Here is a 12,622-nt window from a genome sequence, read left to right as displayed (position 1 = left end):
ACCTTATATTTATTTTAATCAGTGGTAAGTGACAGTTCAATTTCATGTGCACTGTTACTTGGTAAATGCTACTTGAGTCACATGTTAATATGGTAGCAGAACAAGTATTTAATTTTCTGGGAGGTTTTTTTTTTATCGTGTCAGAAGCGACTTGAGAACATATTGCAAGTAACCTGATGTGAGAGAACTGGCCATCTACAGAGATGTTGCCCAGGGGACGCTGGGATGTGTTAGCTGGGAGGCTCCTCTCATGTTTCTGCAAGCTAGAGCTGACAGACGGAAGCTCACCCTGTGCCGCAAATTCGAGACGGCAACTTTCAGGTCAGCACCCCAACCTGCAGGTCAGCAGTTCAGCCACCACAAGGGTTTAACCCATTTCACCATCACAATTTCTCCCATGTTATACCGCATCCCATAGATGGGGGATTAAACATGGATGGGACAAGATATGTATAGTGCTTGAGACTTCGCTGAAAGAGTACAGGCAGTCCCTGAGTTACAAGCATCCAACTTAGAAATGACTCATTGTTAAGAATTGGGGGGGGGGGGGGTGACAACAGGAAGTGAGAGAAATCTACCCCTAGGAAGGGAAATTCACTCTTGAAAGAGTTATCATGGGACAAAGGTGTCTCAACTGGAGCTTTATCATACATTCTTGTTTCCACAACAAGCCATTTTTTTTTTCAAAATCTAATTATCACAGGGACAGAAAGTGAGGCGAAATCTTCTGAACAGGGGAAAAGACAGCAAACCAAACCAAACAGGGGTGTTAACCATTCTCAAGCCCTCAAGCCCCCCCCCCCCCCAATCTCTCTCTATATGGCTTGAGTTACATTTTAAAATGTACCTGTTCCAACTTCCATACAGGTTCAACTTAAGAACAAACCTACAGAACAAACCTACAGAACCTATCTTGTTTTGTAACTTGGGGACTGCCTGTATTTGAATTTCAATCCAACAAGCTCTGAAGGACTACACTGTCCTTGTCTCTCCCGCAAACTTATCAAAAGCTAAAATAATCTCAGATATGACAGATTTTGCCACACTGCGCACCCTACTAAATTGTTGTTCTGCTTTTTATATAAAAAAAAGACCCTTTGTATACTGCTGTCACTTTTCTACATTTCCCCATCTACATTAATTTTTTTTAAAAAAACATCACTTCATCTAATCTTAGAAAAACATCTCAGATTAATGGAGTACTACCACAGATGGTCTGTTGCAGCTATCAAAGCACTTCTATCTAGTAAAGCTTTCTTTAAAAAAAAAAACACACACACAGGACAGGAGTTCATGGTGTGCCTCATCCATTTGGCCTTGTAGAACTCATATGTGATATTTCAGCTTCTCAGGTTCCTACACACGCTAAGGTAGAGGAAATGTTGCTGATGATCAGCAAAATAGTGAAACTGCCTATACATAAAATGTTAAGGTAGAGCAATTTCTCATTGCTATAGTAAGTGCAAACATTTTCAAACTGTCAGTGTCCTTTTAAAAAACAGGCTGTACAAGGGATTTCACTTGAGAGACTGGAAAAATAGGATTTCCACCATATAATGGGTGGATTTTCATTCTTTGAGGTACAAGTTGATGAGATTTACATAAGCCATCTTTAACTAACCTGCAGTAAAAACCAGTTAAAAACAAGAGTCATGTAAAAAAAGGAAAAGGCACCATGAAAAGAAAAAAAATCTTTTGAAATGCAACAATTTCCCATTAACTTGGCATCCTTATTCACTGCAATATTCACTAAACACAATTTACTATCATCACCAGAGAATGAAAGCACCAAAGATACTTTTGTTGACTGTCTAAAAACACTAGGACTGTTTTTAAGTTTCAAATAAAAGTGAAAGCAATAAAGGCAATTACTATTCCTGCTGTTTTGAGGGAGTTTCCCCCTTTCCAATCCCTTTTTATAAATGTCAGCCCATTTCCATATTCTTTGGTCTACTTCATCACCAATGGTATTTAGGAAAGCAACTTTCAGTTCCTACATTTTCATCTGGTTGCCTAAAGAGAATGGCAAAAATCCGCAAAAAAGTTTGCATTTCTTTCATAGTTGTGTTTTTGATTAACTGTAAAAAAGTCAACTCTATCACATCCCTTCTCTTTCTTCATACATGTGATCAGTAACTGGCTTTTATTTGATGGCCAAAAAATGGGATGAACCTGTTTAGTATAAAGCTATTGAGCATGTAAATGATCAGAGCACAACTTCACCCTTATATTATGTCTGCTTTTTCAAAAAAGCAAGCAGAGATTGTATGCATAAATTTGTGAAAGATTCAACATTTTGAACTTGGGGATATGGATGTCCAAGTTGATACCTTTGCATTAGAACCAGACATCAGCGCAAATTTTTCATCCAGCTGCACCAGCTAAGAAACTGTAAGGCCTGTTGATTGGTATTCAAGTGCGTTTGGTTATGAAAGCGCTCTTCCTACTTGGAACTACTTTTGTCACTGGAAATGCAAATACCACCACTGTTGAAGTAATACTATTGTTTAAAACATTTAAGAAGTAATAAGGACAGGTTGATCCCACTACTCCATGGCCTTCTGTAGCACCTAGCCACTGAAACAAACATTAAGAGCCATACTTTCAGTGTTCAGGTCTTTGTAACTGTTACTGTGGGAAGAGCGATGAGCATTACACATAATCAGAGAGAAAGAGAAAGACCACAGCTGTATTGTAACACTTGTGAGTGAGCAGAGAAAGAGAGGAGATATGTAGGAATAGTGATGCCTCATGGTCAGGAAAAAGCCAGCTTTCTGAGAACTCTAATTTCGGAAGCTAGAGTCCAGAAAATCTAGAAAATTGGAAATAAATGAGACTGTTTAGAAGGATTTTATACGGGTGATTTGTTTAAAAGATGGTGTGGGAGGTAGCCTATCTCCTTTTTTTGAACCTTCCCCATATGTTCTCGCCTGTCATACCCATCACTCCCCCAGTAGTCACTCATTTCAACTTAAAACAAGTTATTATCTGCCTGATTTGCAATGGCACTTGTGCATTGGTTCTTCTTCCTCCATGTCATGATTTGCTTTTGCCTACCTCATAACCCTCTCATCCTCACTGTGCACAGCCAGATATTGAATTAATTTTTAACAATAATGTGCTGATTGTGCCGCCTCCCTACCCCATTTAAGTCCCCATGGATTCCCCTGAGCCAATCAGAACACAACAATGTGTTTCCTGATAGGACAAAGCCTTACTGTGTGGAGAGGGATGAACATGTGTACATTAAATCAGAGTGTGACTGTGACTATTTTGCTTGTGATTGGGCAGAAAAAGAGAGGCAATATTAGAAGGAGAAATCTTGTATAGAAAAAAGCGCACCCAAAAAATCCAATCTGGAGACTGGAAAGAAACAAGCAAGTCATACAGCAAGTTTTTAGAATTTCAGAGTGGATTTAATTTCTATTTACATTTCCCATCCACTCTCTCCACTGATGAACTGATCTTTTATATAAATTCCATTCCCACCCAGTCGTCGTGCTACTGTTTTTGTCTCTCCCCCTTTATTTGATCCTCCCTTTTCTGCCTTTGCTTCTGCTATTTTTTGTTGGAGTACAAAAGAAATGTGGATTCGAAGGGGTGGTTTGATGTGCTGTGATGTTCTGCTCCTCTTCTTCCTTTCTACTGAAGAACATGGTGAATTTGCAGGCTTCCTTGCCTCATTTTGCCTTTGTGTGCTGAAGCAGGGAAAACAATATGGGCTGAAAAGAGCGCTTGTGTGTGTTGTGGCATCCCTCCTCTTCCTCGTACTCAGGATTTCTGATGAATGACTTACTTGTTTGCTGCTGTTTGAAATGGGTTTCCACTGGAACTTTTAAAAATGGATTTGAATCTTATGCAAATGGGTCCAGACTGGATCCAACTATTGTGACCATCAAATTCTTACCTGGTAACATTTGCAATTAATTGTCCTGCCCTCCACCACATTTCTTAGCACTAGTTTCTAATCTGGGATTTCTAATGGTTTAAAGCAACAATTCAGTATATTGTATGTGTGTACACTCTCTTCTTGGACACACCGGTTCAGATTAAGTGGGAAAAATGATGAAAAGTGTGTATTGAATTCTGATTTCAATAATTTCTACAGATTTCTACAGATTGCAAAAGCCTTCTTTTTTTAGTGCAATGTTTAGGTTTCCTTATATACATTTTGATACATTTTTTAACTACAGAGACTTCATTATAAAACTGCCCAATTGGAACCAGCATTTTGCTATTTAGGGTAATTAGATCATGCTTGGACTAGTGAAAACATTGTACCTTTCTGACATAATTAGATAAACAAGCATAAAGTTGTTTATAATGAACTCTACAGCTGTGTGTATGTAGAATGATATTGTTTCTACTGGCAATGTTTTTACTAACCTCCTAAATGACTGAATTGTATCTTAAAATATATTAAAATTATTTCCTTTCTTCTTATAATGTAGCATATTACTATATTAAGCCTCCTCACACTACACCATATTTGATAATTTGACAGTTTGGGCTGTCTTTAGATCACTTTTTGACAAGATACCACTAAGTCTCAGTAAAATTTTAAACTTCATTTTATCCCACACACACATATGCTCCCACTCTGAAAATGCTATAGCCATTCCAAAGAAAAGGTTATTAAAATCCCTTTTGATATTTGAAAGCAGTAGGCCTTATATTTCACTAAAATTCCCTTGTAAAATGCTTTAATTGCTACAATTCCGGAATTTAAAGGCAACATGTACCAAATCCTTTAACATTTACTTAACAGAATATTGAGCACCCTGACCTCACCTGGAGCTCTCAGATCTAAAATGTGTTAGTCAGAACATATTAAAATTGCAGTGTAGACAGAGCAGTTAGTATTTTACATAATGCTAGTCAGTATGGACTTTAGCATTCACAATATCACACACACAGAGTACAATTAATCTGGGGTGAGAAGAACTGTCACTACCCTAGCATCTCATTATAGTCACTATCTCAGAATTGGTACAGACCAGAGTTTCCAAGGCATGGATCAGGAGAACACAAACATATACTTCTATTGTTTTTCAAGTTCATAAGGGTGGTCAACAATAATTAAATTGCAATTATTCAAAGCTGACCAATCTTTTTTTAATAATCACAACTATATATTTTATAATATATTATCAAAATTTTACACATGTTGAATGCCCCTATCTGAAATTCCAAAATAAAAAATACTCCAAAATTGTCCATGGGTAGCTGAGATTGTGACATCTTTGCTATTGGTTCAATGCACACAAACTTTGTTTCATGCACAAAATTATTTGTAAGATTGTGTAATATGACCTTTGGACTATATGTGTAGGTGTATATGAAACATATATGAAATTTGTGTTTAGACCTGGATCCCTTCTCCAAGACATGTTATTATGTATGTACAAATATTCCAAAATCTGGAGGGGAAAAAAAACACCAAAGCACCTCTGGTCTTACGTATTTATATAAGGGATATTCCGCCTGTACTGGAGTATAATCACTAGATTTACACATTTCAAAAAAAAATAATCCAGGAGTGGTATCATGGTGGAGAATAAAAGCAACTAGTGCTTCTTTTAGAACAGTCACAGAAAAGGGAATGATTCCCTTTTGATGAGTTAAGATACAACACTCACATTGACATGTAAATAAGCTGACCCAGGTTTTTGGGGTGCTTTTTGGACTAAAATTTCTAGACTTATACATGTGTATATAGGGTATTTGTATTTGACATCATATATGGTTTGATTGGAGAAAATCAATAGTTCCTACCTAAAACAATTTAATACCATTGCCTAACCTCCTTTCTTTCTCCTGACTTTACCAAGGTAAAAAAGTCACTACTTGGAATGTTCCACATCTATCATCTAACTAAGATTTCCAGAATAAAAAGCATTCAGAAAAACACAGTCACATCCAATTATTTTTTCACAAAAAAGTTAGTAACAAACATGTACAGTCTGAGAAATGGGGGAACACTCATCTATTAAGAAATATGCATCAAGCTAAGTAAAGTAGCAAACAATAGCAAGCAAAAGTAAAACAGAACAGATGTAATGTATATTTCAGTTGACTGTTATAGCAAATGGCAATTTGCACATGGTAATCAGGTATCACAGATTATTGATTATTCTTTAAATTTTCATATTATTCAACATCAGCTGAAACTAAACACTTTTTCAGACACAATTCACACAGTTGTCCCAGAACCAGCAATGCAAAAACAGTAATTTGATTAATGTGATTTAGCTACATAGTCCTAATTTTTAGTTTATGTTTACACATAAGCAGAGCAAAATGTGCTTTGACAAGGATGCTTAGAAAGGTGGGAACAGCATAACATTTCATTATTAACATTTCCAGCCAGTTTATAGAGGCACACCCCAGGTTTTGTTGAAGTATTATAATATTTAACATCCATCCTAAATGAATTTTTATCATATTTCAACCCAGTTTAAAGAAAAGGCGAAGAATCTACAGAATTCTAAAGCTACCCACTAATGCTAAGTTAGCTGCCCTACTCTCAATAATGACATTGCCTTTCAGTGACTTTCTGATTTACGCTAATAAACAAACATGGGACCTACAATGTTTTTACAGTAAAGAATTGGTATACTGAAATTTCACTTCCTTCTAAAAATATTATTACATATTTATAGTAATGTTTGGGAAGCTTTAAAGAATTAGTGGAATAAATTATAAATAACCATCTCAAGAGAAAGCTAAGCATGCTACTCTAAAATTCCCACAGAGACCCTAACCTCTGGAAATCTGATCCTCTAGACCCCAAATCTAATACTAATTTGACTCACTGGGCTACCTCCAAGACAGAAGACATGCCAGAGCTCAAACTACCCAGCTGCCTTCCTGGCTCTTGCAAAGCATCCATTCATATGCATGGCATCCATTCATATTAGTTCATGCAAAATATACTAAAGCTTTCCAACTCACACAATCATAGGTCTCAAAGGTGAGAAATTAGTATTAACCAGAATTACTATCATGACACACTAAATTAATATTTGAAAATCAATGGAAAGAAGATACCGCGGGACTCAAGGTCAAGTCACAAAATATGACTTCCTTTGGTTGGTTTGTGTTATTTAGTGCCCAGATCTCTAGCCCTGATAGAATCTTCCTGCTCTACACTCCAAAGGGGCCTGGGTAAAGAAATTTTAGGGGGTTGTTGTTGTTATTTTTTAATTATAATTATAATTATTAGTTTAGGAAGAGAGTTTTCAAAAGGGGAACCAACATTTATTGGCTTTTTATGTCATTCCTACCCTCAACAAGCCTAGTAGCCATCAGGCTGTAACCTAGTAAGACTAATTTGCAGATGTGCTCTCTCAAATCTTAATACAGCATGTATACTAGGTGACTCTTAAGAGTGTCATCCCTCCCTCCCCCTGGGTTTCCTTTTTAAAGCATTTTTGACTGGCCTGTGGTATTGAAAGGTTGCCCAGTTTTTCAATGCCTTTCTGGTTGACCTAATAAAATTAGCATCTCAATATGGATTCTGCATTTTTCTTGCAGTCTACCAAAGCTATTTGTGCACTCTTGAATGCAGAAAATAATCTTATCATGGTTCAGTTATGGATGTCTACAAATTTATTATTTTATTAATTCCTATTAAAATTAATTTTCCAGGTTCTGTTCAGGTTCTCATTCCTCTCCCTTCATCATTTATCTGGATATGATGTTCTTTTTTATCTAGGGGTCAGATTTTTAGTTCCTCTGTGTCTCTCTGTGTGTGTGTCTGTGTGTGTGTGTCCATCCAAGGTCACTTCCCATCTCTGTAACACCTATTTGTGTCTTTCACATCTCATTACACCACACTGAAATTCTTTCCACATATTGCAAAAAAAGCAAACATATAGAACAAAGAGTGCACTTTTAGAAGACTATAAAATATATAGAATCAGTACATAATGAGCACAATCCTGCCAAAGTTAACATTGATTGCAATGGGAGAGATATAAGCATGTACCTCTTTCGCTGCCCCATAACCCGCTCTGTAAGAGATAGATTTCTTCCAGAGTTGCTGAAAGGACAAGAGCACTGGTCAAATTTACAGAATATTGACTTCCTCCTTTCAAATAACAACAACAAGATTATTTTTAAAATGGCAGTATTCACAACAGCTATGGCCAAAGCTAAACAAATGCATAATGATTTCCATACATTTTTGTTGTAGTATGAACCATTTTTAGTATTTGGGTTCGTCTGTCTATTTGTGAAACTCTTTCACAATATCTACTTTGATCTGAAACTGTTTTATGGTTTCCAGTTATATTGCATATATTTAATCCATGGAATTGACTGTAGATTTTTATAAAGATTTACTAAGCCCCCGATTTGCTATGCATGTATAATGCTCCCTCCATATATATATATCTCTCTCTCTTGGAAATAGACTTAATTTTTCCAGTGGTTCATGAACAGAAATACTTTATTTCTCTTTAACCCCTTTCAGTGGTATCAATGTAACAAAGTGCTTAACTTTGGCTGGAAATGCCCAATATGAATAAAATGCATAACTAAATTATTAATATAGCAGAAAAAAAACATATTGTATATAAGAGGCAGCATTGGAAAAAATAACAATAACCCACAATGCTTTCAACAGAAGGAGGCAAGCAGGAATGAAGTGACATTGCTGTGTACTAAGGAGGAAAAAGTTTGCAAAAATGGCCTGCTGATAATGCAGTTAAGAAAGAAGCAGAATGTACTGACCTACTTCACAACTTATCTTCTGACTACCTTATATTAACTTTTAAGCTAATCATTCTCTTTCTGCAGAAAGCCTTCCTTGCAAGGAGGTTATTAATATAGCACAGTGTGAAACAGCAGTCCAGTGAAGCAGTGCCCTGACACTTAGAATATGGTGGAAACGTCTTCTAAGGAATCTGCTATCAAATAATCTTTGATGCTTACTGTACACTTGGAGTCCATTGCAACACTTAGCAAGCATCAGTCAAGGTGTACAACTGCCAAGGGCGGACAGAGAATGGGGAAAGAGGATTTGCCTTTGTTCCAAGTTAGCAAAAATACATCAGATATACTCATTCTTTTACCTGAACTTAAAAGCCAACCATTATTGCTAAGAACAAAGGGAAACCAGAGTATGGCTGCCATTTAGACAAAGTATTAATTGAAATTGAAATTCAAACTGATTTCCAGGACAAACAAGAGCAAACTCTTTCCTCGGGAGTATCCAAATCCCACAGCAAATGGAAGCACAGTAATAAAAATGCAATACTAAAAATGCTTTCCCCGAGTTGCTTGGCAGAGTATTTGTGGCAAACAAGAATGTTTGCTTCCTCCAGGAACTCGACCTTCATCATATTTGATCCCATCAAGTGTGTAACACAACACAACATAAAGAGAAACTAGAAGATTTACAGTTAAAAGATGAAGATTTTACTTTGCCATGGTGAATTCACTGTTCATAAAACAGAAAGAGAGCACTTCAGTGGAAAATGTTGGCAGATCTCTGGGGAGTAACAGGGCACATTAATTTATATGACATGCTGCCTTGTTTCTCTAGCAGAGGCCCATTGGAGGGGGATCACTTTTACTTAGGTCCCTAATGAAAATAAAAATGTTTAAGCCCATTTATTTTGCACAGTACTAAATTGGACACCTTTTCAAAAAAGCAAATGCCTTTCTTTGGATGTTCATAAAGGAACTGATTTCGACACCTCTAGAGCTTGCTTGTTGTTGTTGTTGTTTTTAACACATATCAACTGCAGGAAAACTAACTAACAGGCCCTGAAATAACATAAAATGGCACTGAAAAAAAAAACCAAAAGAAATCTGTGGCCAGTTAATGCTGCATATATATTTACTGTCTTTTTGCCACTCGATGGCTATACACATCCGATAGCACACATTAACACTCTTCTCCTATTGTACACCTTTGTTCAAATTGTTCATTCTGAAAATGTGCTGTATACACCATGCGGAGTTGGGTTGAATCTGATTTCTAGTGCATAAAAGTCAGAGTTGATAAGGCCATACACCTGGGTGTCTGGGTGTGCAGTCGCTGCTCAGAAAGGACAATCCGAGAAGCATTAGTATTAGTATTTATACTACGCTTTTTTTCTCTGCCAAAGGAAATTCAAGGTTGCTAACATTAAAAACAATAACAATGTGTGAGAAGCTTGATTGGTCAAGGGCTATCAAAATAGCTGGGAGGGGTAGGGCATCTCTGCCATAAAGAAAGACCATAACCTAATACTGAGATTAAAGTAATTTCAGTTGCTACAAAACATACTTATAAAGGATTTGTAAATACAGTAGAGTCTCACTTATCCAAGCCTCGCTTATCCAAGCTTCTGGATAATCCAAGCCATTTTTGTAGTCAATGTTTTCAATATATCGTGATATTTTGGTGCTAAATTCGTAAATACAGTAATTACAACATAACATTACTACGTATTGAACTACTTTTTCTGTCAAATTTGTTGTATAACATGATGTTTTGGTGCTTAATTTGTAAAATCATAACCTAATTTGATGTTTAATAGGCCTTTCCTTAGTCCCTCCTTATTATCCAAGATATTCACTTATCCAAGCTTCTGCCGGCCCGTTTAGCTTGGATAACTGAGACTCTACTGTAACTAGAATTAAGTAACTATTAGCAATGTGTAAATATTTCATTTTCTCAATAACACGGGTATAAATACAACACACTGTAATTATAACTTAGAGGAGGATAACACTGGTATGGTGCAACTAACTTCAGTCACTTTTACAGTGAGGTGGTATGGCTTCACTAAATGTTGCAGGATAAATATCACATAGTTCAAGTACAGGATTGTGTTCTGCCTTTTGCTGTAGTTCCATGCTTTGCTATGATTGCTGAGATGGAAAAGAGGAAAATACCAGACAAACAGGATGTAAGATTTTTTTTTAAGGCTGAAGATGAGAAAATAAAGACTTGCTTTTACATTGTAACTATGGTAGCATGGTAACTATGTTAGATAGTGACTACAACCTATCATCCCTTATCCAAAATGCTTGGGAACAGAAGTGTTCCACTGTTTGAGTTCTGGAATACCTATATTTGTTTATATGTACATAATCTTGGAGATGGGACCCAGGTTTAAGCACAAAATTAATGTATATTTCATATGAACCTTACATTCCCAAAGATAATTTTTTACAATATTTTTAATCATTTTGTGCATGAAACAAAGTTTGTGTACATTGTTAGAAAGTAAAAGTGTAACTATCTAAGCCACTCATGTGGACAATTTCACAATTCGGATGTATTTTGTAATTCAAGACAAGAGATGCTAACCTGTTCCAAATTCTGTCCCGTAGTAGTCTTTTGTACGCTTTTTGATGTTGTTCACATCTATCTATATATATAAAAGAGTGATGGCATCACGGCGACCCACAAAACAACAAAACTACAGGCCCCCCGACCTCGAAATTTGACAACACAACCCATCATCCATGCCTCTAGGTTGATACAACAAAAAGAAAAGAAAAATAAAGTCCTAATTAGAGAGAGAGGAATAATTGCTTTTATCCAATTGCTGCCAGTTAGAAGGCTAAGCTCCTCCAACTTGGTCTCCTAGCAACCCAATAAAAAATAATAAAAAACACTAAAAATTGATACAATAAAATACTATAATAACAGAAAATAACTAAAAATAATACAGTAGAGTCTCACTTATCCAAGCTTCTGGATTATCCAAGCCATTTTTGTAGTCAATGTTTTCAATATATCATGATATTTTGGTGCTAAATTCGTAAATACCATATTTACAATATAACTTTATTGCGTATTGAACTACTTTTTCTGTCAAATTTGTTGTATAACATGATGTTTTGGTGCTTAATTTGTAAAATCATAACCTAATTTGATGTTTAATAGGCTTTTCCTTAATCCCTCCTTATTATCCAACATATTCGCTTATCCAAGCTTCTGCCAGCCCGTTTAGCTTGGATAACTGAGACTCTACTGTACAAGAAAATAAAATATAATAAATAAAAATATAACTTTACAATAAAATTAATAAAAAAAATGCAAATAACATCAAATAAAAATTACACAACAATTTTTAACCAATACCACCACCACTTTGCCACAGTAACGCGTGGCCGGGCACAGCTAGTACTTTATAAAAAGCTATGGCAGTTCCTGCAGACAGAAAACTTCTCCAAGTGTAGTGAGGAAGAGCAAATTTTCATTTCCCTACCCCTTGGTCTTCTCAGTGTTTGAAAGCGGGCAGAGGTTTCTACTCGGCTGACCGCTCCTAGCTCCTATACACTTGCCAGAGATAAGAAGCAAAGGCACATCAGACTTGCATCTTAAGATTGTAATGCCAGTTAAGAGCTCATGCAGCTCTTTTTCCATATTGTGTTGGAGATTGGAATAGCACTGGCTTTTACTGGAAATTCAGACTTGGAACTAATGTCTAGAAGTGTAGGCTTAGTGCACTTGTACCAGGAAAGTACACTGCCAAAACCAATCTCAGAAAAATTTCAGCTATTGATCATGCTAGCTATTGGTCATGAAGGATTCTGGGAGTTGTAGTTCAATAATGCAACTTTCCTAAATTCTAGCTCAACATCGTTTTGCTCCTCAGGGTCTGATAACTGGCCA

The 12,622-nt window shown here is 36.3% G+C and overlaps 1 protein-coding gene across 5 annotated transcripts in view; it reads right to left on the bottom strand.

Annotated features, from left to right (window-relative positions):
- Nucleotides 1-12,622, bottom strand: part of fign (fidgetin, microtubule severing factor) — a 155,050-nt gene that overhangs the window by 93,416 nt on the left and 49,012 nt on the right. For 3 of the 5 annotated variants that reach the window (XM_008115167.3, XM_062965153.1, XM_062965140.1), the window contains one exon: nucleotides 7,991-8,044. The exons of the other annotated variants lie outside the window; for them this stretch is intronic. In XM_008115167.3, the coding sequence (XP_008113374.1) occupies nucleotides 7,991-8,044 (54 nt within the window). The remainder of the gene's footprint in view (nucleotides 1-7,990; nucleotides 8,045-12,622) is intronic. 5 annotated transcript variants of the gene reach the window in all.

The sequence above is a fragment of the Anolis carolinensis genome, chromosome 1 (genome assembly GCF_035594765.1).
Source record: "Anolis carolinensis isolate JA03-04 chromosome 1, rAnoCar3.1.pri, whole genome shotgun sequence".
In the NCBI taxonomy this organism is placed as follows: Eukaryota; Metazoa; Chordata; class Lepidosauria; order Squamata; family Dactyloidae; genus Anolis; species Anolis carolinensis.
Note: the sequence above shows the minus strand (reverse complement) of the source record. Positions and strands in the feature narration are given on the sequence as shown.